At 45.8% G+C, this 12825-nt stretch overlaps 1 protein-coding gene across 1 annotated transcript in view; it reads left to right on the top strand.

Moving 5' to 3' along the window:
* DPP7 (dipeptidyl-peptidase 7) overlaps positions 1-12825 on the top strand; it is a gene marked incomplete at its 5' end in the record, with an annotated part of 23749 nt that overhangs the window by 252 nt on the left and 10672 nt on the right. Inside the window, 5 exons of the mRNA XM_009584072.1 lie at positions 3824-3963; positions 4680-4843; positions 6721-6856; positions 9760-9841; positions 11564-11730. Of these exons, the coding sequence (XP_009582367.1) occupies positions 3824-3963; positions 4680-4843; positions 6721-6856; positions 9760-9841; positions 11564-11730 (689 nt within the window). The remainder of the gene's footprint in view (positions 1-3823; positions 3964-4679; positions 4844-6720; positions 6857-9759; positions 9842-11563; positions 11731-12825) is intronic.

Genomic DNA, 12825 nt, shown 5'->3' with positions numbered 1-12825 from the left:
GGGCCTTGCTATGGCTCAGGGCTGAGTTTCTGTCTGCGTAAGCTTTAGCAGCTCCTGCACTGAGGCAGAGAGCCTCACCATTTGGTGCTCAGAGAGCTGTGCTGAGCAGGCAGGACTCAGTTTGAGCCCTTCGTGAGCCAGTCATTCCCCCTAGCGTTGTCCATATCCTTCTCTCCTTTCCTTGAATTTGTCATTCTGGCCACGAAGTGTGGGGTGCATGTGTGGGGATTGGCCGCTCCAGAACAAGAGCAGACTACTAGCAGCAGCTGCGTTAGGCTTGCACCAGGGCTGGCTCTGTGCATGTGTCTTCAGTTGGCCATAGAATAGAATAGACTATTTCAGTTGGAAGGGACCTACAGCAATCATCGGGTCCAACTGCCTGACCAATTCAGGGCTGACCAAGTTAAAGCATGTTATTAAGGGCATTGTCCAAATGCCTCTTAAACACTGACAGGCTTGGGGCATTGACCACCTCTCTAGGAAACCTGTTCCAGTGTTTGACCACGGTCTCGGTAAAGAAAGGCTTCCTAATGTCCATTCTAAACCTCCCCTGATGCAGCTTTGAACAATTCCCATGTGTCCTATCACTGGATACCAGGGAGAAGAGATCAGCACCTCCCCCTCTACATCCCCTCCTCAGGAAGCTGCAGAGAGCAATGAGGTCGCCCCTCAGCTTTCTTTTCTCCAAACTAGACAAGCCTAAAGTCCTCAGCCGCTCCTCATAGGACATGCCTTCCAGCCCTGTCACCAGCCCTCCTCTGGACACGTTCAAGGACCTTCCCATTCATGTTAAATTGTGGGCCCCAGAACTGCACACAGTACTCAAGGTGAGGCCGCACCCCAATGCTGAATACAGTGGGATAATCACCTCTTTTGACCGACTGGTTATACTCTGTTTGATGCCCCCCAGGACGTGTTTTGCCCTCTTGGCTGCCAGGGCACACTGCTGACTGCTATTGATACTGCTGCCGACCAGCACCCCCAGATCCCTTTCTGCGGGGCTGCTCTCCAGCCACTCCTCTCCCAGTTTATAATTGTGCCTGGCATACTTCTGCACAGCATCTCTTACGAGTGCAACTCAGTGCTCTGAATGCAGCAGGAAAAGGAAATAGTGACCCAAACATTGCACTCTGTATCCATCGTTCTTACGAGTGAAGATAACTCCTCTTGGGTCAGTGTTTTGCATTATTTAAAACGCTGCAACTTTAGATAGCTTAAGCCATGCTGAACAATGAGGGCTTCCATCAAGGAGCTGGAATTTCTAGCCAAATAACGAGTTATCTTCTGTGCAACAGACAATAAGAGAGAAGCGGCTTTTCTAAACAGTGTGTGACTAAAAAGACAGCAATTCCAATAAGCAGCATCACGTATTTTTCAATCCTGCCTGCCTGGAGGAATTGGGAAGAGATTTGCAGGGAGAGTACAAAGGTGGAGCTGTAAATAGCACCAGCCCAGAGCGCTGCCTCCAGGCAGCGCTGCCCAGCCTGGCGGCTGCCTGCTGCTGCCTCACAGACTGCCTGCGTCTGGGCCTTCATATGCAGCATCTCACCTTCTTCATGTCACCTGTTACTCTGCAGCTTGTTCAGCACCTGCACCCAGTCATATATGTTTCACCAAGCGTGAATTCATGGATCAGTTCAGCCCAAAGATACAGGAACACCAGCAGTGGATTTTGATAGCACACCCAAGACTGAAATTTCACCAGTTAAGTGGCCCTTTTTGAACAGAACTTTGGGATCACCTGGTTTAAAGCATTGAATAACTTTTATTTGTTTTCTTTTTAAAGTGTTATGTTTCAGGCAGAGCTGAATAATATTTGTGAGAAACAAAACATTAACATTGCAGTTCTGCTGGTTTACAAATAGTTTCTTACTCAAAATTCCTGTGAGTAGTTCCTTTCCCCTCTACTTCTTGTACAATAGTACTCTGCTTCTTGTGCAATACGAGATGTTTCAGATTATCAGCAAGAACTTGAAGGAGACTATTATTTCACAACCAGGCATCTGACTGTCTTGAGGTTAGCTGGCAGTTCCCCAGGATTTCAATCTAAAAATAGATACCTTTTTAAGCAACCTGTCTGGTTTGGTTTTGGCTTCTGTGAATGGTTGTTTACTCCAGGAGCCATGAAGCGTATCAGAAGAAAAGCCAGAGTAAAGATAGCACTTCAGTTTCCTACCTGATACCCAAAGCAAATGCAACACAGAAAGAGAATCAGCCTCTCTGTTAACAAAAAGCAGCAGTTTCACTAATGAAAGGTTTCAAACCCATCTCCAAGCCAAATCCTGCGTTGGCAAGTCTGTGTTGAGAATGCCAAGAATTAAATTCAGGCCTCTCCGTTAGTGGAAACGGCCTCGTGTGACATGCTGCAGTGGCATCCGTAGGAAAACTGCTGTTGGAGGGTCCCTTTGGGTGATGTGGCAATGTGTTGAAATCAACACTTAACTGATGGTCTGAGGTCTGTTGTTAAAGAAAGCTATTTATTATGCCTCTTAATTCCTCTGCAATTTAAGACTAAGCTAAAATCAAATGTTTGTTAAAGTCAGTAGGCATTAAAGCAACTATTTGTTAGACAAGCAAGTATGGACATCATGGGTCAGCTTGTCCTGCCAGTCTCAATTTGCCTTCAGTTATAAACAGATGAGAGGATGAAGCACATCATCTTTGTATATCATCATATATATATATCATATGTCATATGATATACATACACACATGTGTGTTACATATATAACATGTATCAGCACATCAGCAGCAGCATATCCTGGGCTGCACCAAAAGAAGTGTGGCCAGCAGGTCGAGTGAAGTGATTCTCCCCCTCTACTCCATTCTTGTGAGACTCCACCTGGAGTACTGCATCCAGCTCTGGGGTCCCCTATGCAAGACAGTCATGGACCTGTCAAAGCGGGTCCAGAGGAGGCCATGAAAATGGTCAGAGGGAATGGAACACCTCTGCTATGGAGAAGGCTGAGAAAGTTGGGCTGGTTCAGCCCGGAGAAGAGAAGGCTCTGGGGAGACCTTATTGTAGTCTTTCAATATATAACGGGAGCTTATAAGAAAGATGGAGAGAGACATTTTACCAGGACCTGTAGTGACAGGACAAGGGGCAACGGTTTTAAACTGAAAGAGGGTGGATTTGGATTGGACATAAGGAAGAAAGTTTTTATTATGAGGATGGTGAGATACTGGACCAGGTTGCCCAGAGAAGCTGTGGATGCCCCATCCCTGGAAGTGTTCAAAGTGAGGTTGGATGGGGCTTTGAGCAACCTGATCTAGTGGAAGATGTCTCTGCCTACGGAAAGGGGGTTGAACTGGATGATCTTTGAAGGTCCCTTCCAACCCAAACTGTTCTATGATATGTGATTTACAGCTTAGCTCTACGTTATACATCACAGCAACAGCAGCAGAAAGATCCAGGCAATTCCCTAACGTCCGTTTTGTGGGAAAAGTGATCTGTGCAAATGTTTTGGGATGAGTTGGGCTGAAAAAGGTATATAAATGGGAAATCACTCTTTTGGAGGGCAGCTGTTTCCAAATGCCTTGCAGAACTGAGATTTTAGGGATTTTCAGGCAGAAGTGGAAGTTCCAGGCCATGTGCTGATCTCATGGAAGCTCTTATTTACCCCTGCTCAAATGAGAGATTTCTGTAGCCTGGCCTTTCTAACACCTTTATTCCTCAGCTTGTGTCTCAGGGATCAGCCTGTTCACAGAATTCTTCCTTGTTAAGCTTCTGCCCAAAGTCACCAAAAGTAGAGTAATTTCATGCTCTTTTTTTTGTTTGTTTGGTTCGTTTTTTTAATTTGCTTCTGTCAATTGTCTCACTCAGCAAAGTTCTGGAAGAAAGGATTTGGACCCATCTTTTTCTATACTGGCAATGAAGGTGACATCTGGACTTTTGCTCAGAACTCTGATTTCATATTTGAATTAGCAGAGGAACAGCAAGCACTTGTGATTTTTGCTGAGCATGTGAGTATTTTAGTCATTATGCATACTATAGAGTCTTGTTCTGTTCAGTATTACTGAATTCAGCTTTCTGCAGGTCCAGAAAAATAACAGTATCTCTTGCCATGAAGCTGAGGTGTGAGCTTTCTCCTCATGGTAGCAGCTCTTCTTTACTTAACCATGGCTTCTGAATTTTTTTTACTATGCCTACCAGCAATGCAGGATACGGACTACTCTTTCAGTAAAACCTATGCCATGGTGTATTTGCTTTAGACCAGTGCTTTTGTAAGTAGTTTCCACAGGCCTTGAACTCCACACTGGACTAGAAAGTTATTTTGTTTGGATAATATTTAATCTCTCTAGCCTGCGAAGTCCCAAGCCAACCTTTCCCTAGGCACACCACTATTAAAGCTACTATTCCACAACTTATGCATGAAGAGATTACCCTGTTCCCTTTTCTAGTTGGGGATTTCAGGACAGAGACGCGTGGTAAGGGCCCACTTGGCACCCACTGAAGTAGCTTGTCATGGACTGTCCATCCTCTACAGGATATGTCCTGAAGGTCTCTGTTTATCAGATGCAGGAGACAAGACACTTCCTCAGTTACGAACAAGTTAGAGGACACCACGTGCTCTGTTATTGCTTCCCATTTGTGCACACTTATCCCAGTTCTATAGTGAGAACAGAGAAGACCCAGACCTTGACACCAGCATTTTTTCAGTGTATCTCTTTCCTTTCAGAGGTACTATGGGAAGTCTCTTCCATTTGGACTTGAGTCAACACAGCTGAAGAAGACTGGTCTGCTTACCGTGGAACAAGCCCTCGCTGACTATGCAGTGCTAATTACTGAGCTTAAGCAGCACTATGGTGCTGCAGACTGCCCTGTCATTGCTTTTGGAGGCAGGTAAATGTTGTGTGTGCTCCTTCCCTTCTCTGCATCCTTTCCCAGCCACAGTCATACTGTTCTCATAGATCTGTTTGGCTCTCAAACAAGTTCTAAAGGCAGAGCTTTAAGCTATCAGGCACCTGAGCTCCCAAGAGCTCATCAGCAGGTCCCAGTCAGCTCTCCCATCAAGAATTAGTCTTGATTTCTGATTGCTTTGGAGAAGCACCACTGACTGGATGTTTCTAGGCATCTTCAATGTAAGAGTCAGCCAGAACTGCAGAAAATGGGAAATTCCTCCTGCAGGATCAGAACATTTTACATTGGAAATACAGAAAACTAATAATTGGCAAAATATTCTTTCCAGGGATCACCCATCTTTTTATTAAACATAGCCTTTTTAACAACCTCCAGCCATTTTCATTGTAGGCTCCTTTATAGTTCTGCTCTGCAACCTGCTGCTTGGTTGCTCCTGGATTCCTAGCAGAAGTCCTTCCCCAAAGTGCTTGTTCTGTTGCAGCTCAGAGCTGTGTTGATGTGATGTCATTGTCTCTTGAATGGCTCCCCATGTTTATAGTAGAGGGATGCTTCCCTTTAAAAGGCTTCCACTGAGTACAGGGTTTCTAATTCAGTTGCAGTGAGCTAATAAGCATTTAACCTGACAGTTATCATAAAGCTTCCAGCTCACTGTGGTGGTGACTGGACTCTTGATCTCAGGAGTGTTTGTGCTACAGGACAGTAGCTAGTGTAAAAAGGGCCAGGAGCTGTCTGGGGTGGGGAGGTGGGAGAGGGATTCGGCAAGACCTGCTAGCTGGGCTGCATGTTAGACTAGAGCTCAATGTGTGTAAGTCAGAGTTCAGTCTGCAGCAGCCCTGATGAGCGCTAAACCCACGTGAAGAATACTGAAATACATGCTGTATTGGAGCAGCACAGCATTTCCCATGGGAGAGAAAAAAACCCTCTTCTGTTGCTTATAGCTTTGCCAAACTTTAACCTGAAATTACTTGTGGCAGGTTTCAGCTAATGCCTGTTTCCAAAACCGGGGTTAAAGAAATGCATATTGCTTTACATGTGGGTGATGTGAGAATGGTATTTACTCCAACCACTTGAGGTGGTGTGGAGAGAGACATGAATACCTGTAAGCTTGGAGTTAGACCAGGTTTTACCTGCGTTTTGGGGATGTCATTTGCCACCCCCAGGAGTGACCTCAGAGTAACTCCACAAACATCGGCATATGAATAACTTTTGTCACCTTGGGTTTATCTAGCAACCCTTTATATATCTGCAGATTGTGGCCCTGGCACTGAAGATACCAAGGTGGCTTTGAGTTTTATTATGCTATTTGTTAATGTCTCCCCTTCCCTATATCTGTGCTGATCATCTATGCAGCTGTTATTTGGGATGCCTAGGGACAATACTCTCCAATTCCCAGCACTACAGAGGGCTGCATATTCTGTAGTGTTCAGGGACACCCTTTGCTAAGAGCCTAGCTAGTCTTTATAATCCTGTATGCAAAATGTGTCTCCTTCCCCCATTGAACAGTAACAGCTTCACTTGAGCCCCACTTGGTTCTGCACTGAAGCTGTCAGGACACACTCAGGATGGTGCAGAGTTAAATATTGAGGCAGGATTTACATTTGGCTGCAGAAGCAAACTGGGCTGCTGTGTTCCCACCAGAGTTGGTGTGGGCGTTTGGGGAAAGGCTAGTAAGAACACATTGTGTGCTGCTCATTGACCATAACTGGATCTTTTTACATGAGGATGACATCTACCAGATATTCATAAGCTTCTTGTTGCCTTTGCTTAGGTGAGCCTGTGACTGCTGGCCTGAACTTTTGAGTTACTATGTTATAAGCTCTTTGTTAAAGGAAATAACTCTTTTGTCTCTCCTGTGGCAGCTATGGAGGAATGCTGAGCGCTTACATGAGAATGAAATACCCAAACATTGTGGCCGGAGCATTAGCTGCCAGCGCTCCTCTGTTGTCTGTGGCTGGGCTTGGAGACCCCACCCAGTTCTTCAGAGATGTAACAGCAGTAAGTAGCATCTCTTTTCAGGAGCATTATTTTCTTCCTTTAAGAAGGCTGGATTTTTTTCCTTTTCCATGTGTTTAAACAGACATCTGTCTTCACAGCATCAGTGCTGGGCAGGAAATGCAATTAAATGGGAACCCGCAGGGAAAAGCAGCAGCTGCAAATGTGACAGCTGAGCACTGCCTTAGCTGTGGCAGCTTAGGGCCCAAAGGTGCTGCTCTGATGAGCAGCACAACTCAGTTCCAGCACCTTTAGTACCACGGAGTATTCACTTTCCCATTTCTAGTGACTTGACCATATCACAGCCTGAAAGTTTTCCTTTGTGCCTGGCTGAACCCCCTTTGGATAATTTATTCTTCAAATCCTCTCCCAAATGTTGTATTTTGCGTTGATATCAATGATTCACAGCAGCTCCTTAGTCCCAAGATGGTTGCATTTCAATGAAGAGCTTGGAAATCTTCATTTCACTAACTAAAAATATGCAACATGTCTTGGGTTCACTTCAAACCAAAATTTAAATGTGGCTTTCACATTTTAAGGACATAGGACCCATAGGAATGTGGTATTGCTTAGAACTGACTTACATTTAGTTTATAAGGAAAGAAATGTACTACCCAGTAGTAGTGAAATCTTGTGATGGTGTCTGTTTTGCCTCTTTTTCGACATGAATTTCTAGATCTGTGTGACATGGATGGCTTTGCATGAATTATCTGTGTATGAAACTTGTGGTCTTTTTGCTCTTATTTACATATATGAAAGCCTTATTTCAATGCAGAGACTTACAGGACAGATAACATTACCAGTAACTGTAAAGAAGAGACTATCATATGAAAATAAACACAACAGCATTTGAAACTCTAAGTGTATAAGAGAATAAAAGACATCTTGTCTTAAAATGATACATTTTAAAACAAAAAATGTAATACCACTTAGTCATCTAACAGACCCTGCAGTGGGAATTCTTCCCTAGTTGAAGCTAATTCCTTCTCAGAAGCCTTGTTCAGCTGATAGCTCTGTTTTGCTTCAGCTGTGAGTATGCTGCGAGTCATTACACACCCCTGAAATTAGGGCTTTGACCTTTTCACGTGAAAAAACTTTCCAATTCATTTTAAAATATGTTCTCTCTGCAGCGGTAAGCCGACCTCTGGGCTGAGATCCTAAGCAAGCACTTTGTGTTGTTTTCAAAGTAATTCCTTCCACCTTCAGTGTGTTTGCATAAAAGCAATCTGCGCATCTGAAATCTGAATTCAATTGCTCTTCTTTGTGAGAGAACACCCCTGAGAGCTGTTAATACTAATGAAGGCACAAACCTGTCATGAATCATTGCCGGAGTGCTCTCCTCCTGTGAGTCAGAATGTGTTGTCTCAAAGCAGCTTTCTCTGTGACTTCTACTGAGCTTTTCCAGCTTACTTCATAAGCCTCCAGCTCACAGGGGAAGTGAGCATAAGGCAGTTGCATAAGGCTATGTTATATATGCCAGCTGCCCTGCCTGCAGCTGGGCAGAAAGCCCCTGTGTGAGTACTACACATACAGCCACAAGCACGCTTCCCATAAGATTACTGCTACAGGGGCTGTTCAGGCTATCAACTTCAGATCAGTTTAGACATCTGAATTTGGTGTGATTCAAAAGAGTAAAGCTGGCAGCCTGGAGGGTGAACAGCTTTCCTTGGTGTGGCTGTTAATGCCTCCTGCCTGTGCTTCTGCAACGACTCAGCTGAACTGTTCCCGGGTCTGTGGCGGAGAACTGGAATGGGTGGTCGTTCCTTAGTGTGCCAGGCAGTGCGCTGAGCAGTCCAGCATTGCCTAGTGATGAGCTCAGCTGTCATGGCAGCCAGAGCAGACCTGCTCCTCTGTCCCAGGCTGATCTGTCCCCATACTCCAATTAGAGCCATTAGTAGAGGAAGATCAATAAGCACATCCAGAAGGAGATTTGGAACCCCTAAAGAGATGCCCAGGTAAACTGTGCAAAACCCTATAGTAATTTCTCTGAGCATAACTGTCAGACAAAGGCAGAGTTAGGAATAAAAGAAAGGTCCCAAATCTATTTTTAGTTGAGTCTGGGTCTTTGTAAGAAAAATGCTTAGCTGGTGATTTGTGGTTACTTAACCATTGCTCTAGCAGGCTAAAGGGACCTTAAAAGACCCCTGATAATGCACTGGTAATAATTACAAAGCACTGGTTGCCAGCAGATCTCAAACTGCCTTACAAGCTGACAGAAGAGAAACAGTTTGGGTTGCTAGAGCCTTCAGTGACAGAAAAACTTGTTCCACCAGCATAACCAGCCACACCTCTTCAAACATACCTTAAAGTGCTTTTTCAGGATCAGTAATGTTTTTCCCAAGAAAAAGGACAGGGCCTTCTTGGTCATCTGGCAGGTCACTGGCAGGCTTAAGAAGAAAAGCAGGTCTTTGTTCCCAAACCAGTGCTCTGCCCACCGTGCATAACTGACTTCTTCATGGCTTCTTCTCATAGACAAAATGCAATTGGAAGAACTTTATTGTGTGTTAAAAAAAAAAAAACAACAAAAAACTTTAAGACCTAGCAGTGGGGCACCCTCTTCCCATGTCCTGGCCAAGGCATGTGTCTCCTCTCGCTGCTTTGTGTTCAGTAATGGCTCCACTAAGTGCAAAGTGTTTTGTCTAACAGCTTGTCCCAGTGAGACCTGGTGAAACAGTTGCTGCTTAGTCTGAGCTGTGCAGACTGTTGGCTCTGCTGGGACGTCCTGATTGTCTGGAGGACAAGGCAGAAGCACCAGCATCGCTGCTCCTGGAGACACAGATGAGGTTCTGACCAGTGGGCCAGTAACCCCTGCCATCTCCTGGTACTTCTGGCAGTTCTTTCCAGTGCAGCCTCCACATGTATCTCCTCTGTACAACCGTAATCCCATGTCTTTTCTGTCCCTTCAGGATTTTCAGAAGTGCAGCCCAGCCTGTGTCACAGCTGTCCGCAAAGCCTTCCAGCAGATTAAGGATCTGTGCCTGAGCGGAGGTAAGATAGCCCTGCAGATGGCTTCCTGAGGGCAGCCAGCAGGCAGTCCCAGCCGTGTGGAGAAAAGTTGATTCAGTTTTACTTCAGCTAGGTCTTCAACTGCTTCAGCTAAATCAATGCAAATGCCCACCTGGCTGCCTCTTTCTGCCTGCACGCTGATTTTTGATTTAATGAACAGTTTCAGTTAGCATTAAAATTAATAACTGACACCAAAATGAAAGCATCTATGTGAGGGCTTGCACAGTGTTAATGAAACTGTCTTTTCTGCACCGAAGTGCAAATACACCTGCAGGTGCAAAATACCTGCATTTTATGCTGGTAAAGCTTCGTGTTTCGCCAGATGCTTGTCCTCCACACCCACACTGTCAGGTGGGTATGACAACTGCGTGGCTCCGCTCACTGGACATATCTGAGAAATATTTGGAAGGCAATCTAGGTCTTGAAGCAGCCATCGCCGTCTCTTTTATCTCTAGCCTTGAACAGTTAGGTGAAGCCAAGGACAGAGACTGGTTGAAGATCTCTGCAATGTCTCCCAAGCAGGCCAGAACAGATATAGTGGGCTGATGCAGCGTCTCCTGGGAGCCCTGCGTGGTGTTGGAACAGCTGTGGTGGGCTCTTGGTCTGTCTCAAGGCTTGCTTGGTCTGTGGTGTTGCACATCAAGGGCTGTGTGCCTCTGACCGCTGCTGTTGCTGCCTTGCTGCAGGAGCTGGTCTTGGAATTGCCCAGAGGAGCTGGGGATCTAAAACCCCATCTAGCTTTGGGTCACAGCAGGAAAAACATTACCGTTAAATAGCCAAGGTCCTTGGGGTCTGCCTGGGGCCACACTTACTGCAGTGGGGTGGATAAGGTAGTGTGGTCATATTTAAGGCTTAGGCTCTCAAGTGAGTATCCAAGAGGCAGGTCCCAGGACTTGGGTTTCCAAGTAAAGACAGCCGGGCTCCGCTGGGCAGCTTGTAGAATACGATGGGGACAGACAGGAACTGCGACTCCAAAACATGGAGGATGAAAATGAAGGGAGCAGCTTTCCCCAGCAGAAATGCAAAGGTGAGTGCATCTTGAAGGAATCTCTTCAAAGATGGATTTCCTGACTCCAACTGATCTCTCTGCATCACACTGAAGTTTGAAGGCACGTCTCAGGAGTTCTTTGTGACTTTGTGAAGACTATTCTCACTTGGCAATTCTTACTGCACATGCAGCCAGCTCCCAAGGAGCTCTTTTTTTTTTTTGCCTGCCAGATCTTCCAGGTATTGAATCCCACTGGGACCTGTATGCTGTACCCTGCTCTCCTGCATGAGAGCTTGCCTGGGTAGACTGCCCTGCAGGGCACAGCAGACCCAAGGGAGGGAGCTTGCAGGCGTGAGGAGGAGGCAGCCAGGCAGGGCACCAGTGAGGATGAGCTCATACCAAGCTGCTCTTCTCACTGTGCCAGCCGGGACTGCTTCAGTGGGTGCTGATTCCTTGGGGCTCCCCAGGGAGGTGTCGGTGGCTCCGCGAGGGGCAGAGTGCAGGCCGTGGGCCACGCGGGGTCGTGAAGCTGCACAAAGGAAGGCTGTGCCTGAACATCCACGTGTGTGTAAATTTAAATGTAATGTGTCCTTCCCACTAGAAACCTCATCTGTGTGTTATGGCATCTCCTTGCTCCCAAGTGAAACATGGCGCTAAAGCTTGGTATTATTTTCCTCTGTTGAAGTTTGTGCCTTTCATTTTCCTTCCTTCTGCAGCCTACAATGAAATCAGCAGCAAAATGGCTACATGCAATAAGATCTCTAACAAGGAGGATGTTTACCAGCTTTTTGGGTTTGCTAGAAATGCCTTCACCATGATGGCCATGATGGACTACCCTTACAAAACCGATTTCATGGGTCACCTCCCTGCCAATCCAGTGAAGGTAAGTACCAGGATGCGAGTGAGAGTCATGGTTTCTGATGTGCACCTTAGTTACTGGAGTGCAGGGGGCTGCAGAGCCTGGGACACTGTCAGGCACACGCCATCAGTGATGGTGACGGGGAGGTAGTGGTGGATGTTGCAGCCCTTCCACTCTGACAGTAAATCTACACATTTTAAACTTCTCTTTGATGGTGACTGCTGTGTTTGAAATGCACTGCCTTATGGCTTATTGGGGAGGGTTTGCTGGAGCCACTCCTACTCTGCTCTCTGCCTTTACCTTGGACACAAAGGCCTGTGCAAGCTTGTTGATTTCAGCTTTTAAACACTAAAACCCTCTAGCTTTTAAAAAAACAATGTAGTTTTGTTGTAGCCCACTTCAACACACTTCCATAGACATATTTTTCTTGGTGGGTAGGCATGGAGATCTAAAAATCAGGCTCCTTTCCAAGTATCGTGCAAGAAGATGACATACCTCAGAGCATAATGCAGAGAAAAGTCTGCTGCTGTGGGGGACTGGGAAACATGTAAACTTTCAAAAGAGTCAGAGATGGTAAAGCATGGGAAAGGGGCCTGGTTCTTAGGGGGTTACAAAGACTTCTCAGACATCAGCTGCTTTTGAAAGGTCTCAGCTTTGATCTCAGATGACCAGTTGCTGTTGCAATTCTTGGTTTCTTCTGGTGTGCTGTCAGCCTCATGCTGCTGTTCTCTGCTGCACTCCAGCACACCATGCCAATGGGACTTTATTTGCCTCTGGCCTTGTGGCATTTATGGTTCAAGTCCTACCTGGAGCAAAATGCATACTGTGCAAGAGGTCATACAGGCTACACTGTACTGGGACTCGGGAGATGCTGTCTCTGACTCCACTGGGCATCCAGTTCACTTCTAGGATCTGTTTAACAACCTGTAAAATGGAAATAATTATTCTATTCCCCCTTGAGAAAGGCATTAAAATATTCTGATTGTAGGAGGAAGGAACTGTTGTGTATCACTGTGGCCTCTGCACTGCTGCTTAACTTGGTAAAGGAGCTGTTTGTCCTAGCCCTCTCTCCTTGTTTCTATGTATTTCGTTGCTAGAAGGGAGGGAAAAAACACCAAA

Source organism: Fulmarus glacialis, unplaced genomic scaffold (genome assembly GCF_000690835.1).
Source record: "Fulmarus glacialis isolate BGI_N327 unplaced genomic scaffold, ASM69083v1 scaffold6708, whole genome shotgun sequence".
Classification (NCBI taxonomy): domain Eukaryota; kingdom Metazoa; phylum Chordata; class Aves; order Procellariiformes; family Procellariidae; genus Fulmarus; species Fulmarus glacialis.
The sequence above is the reverse complement of the archived record's forward strand: the minus strand, read 5'-3'. Positions and strand labels throughout refer to the sequence as shown.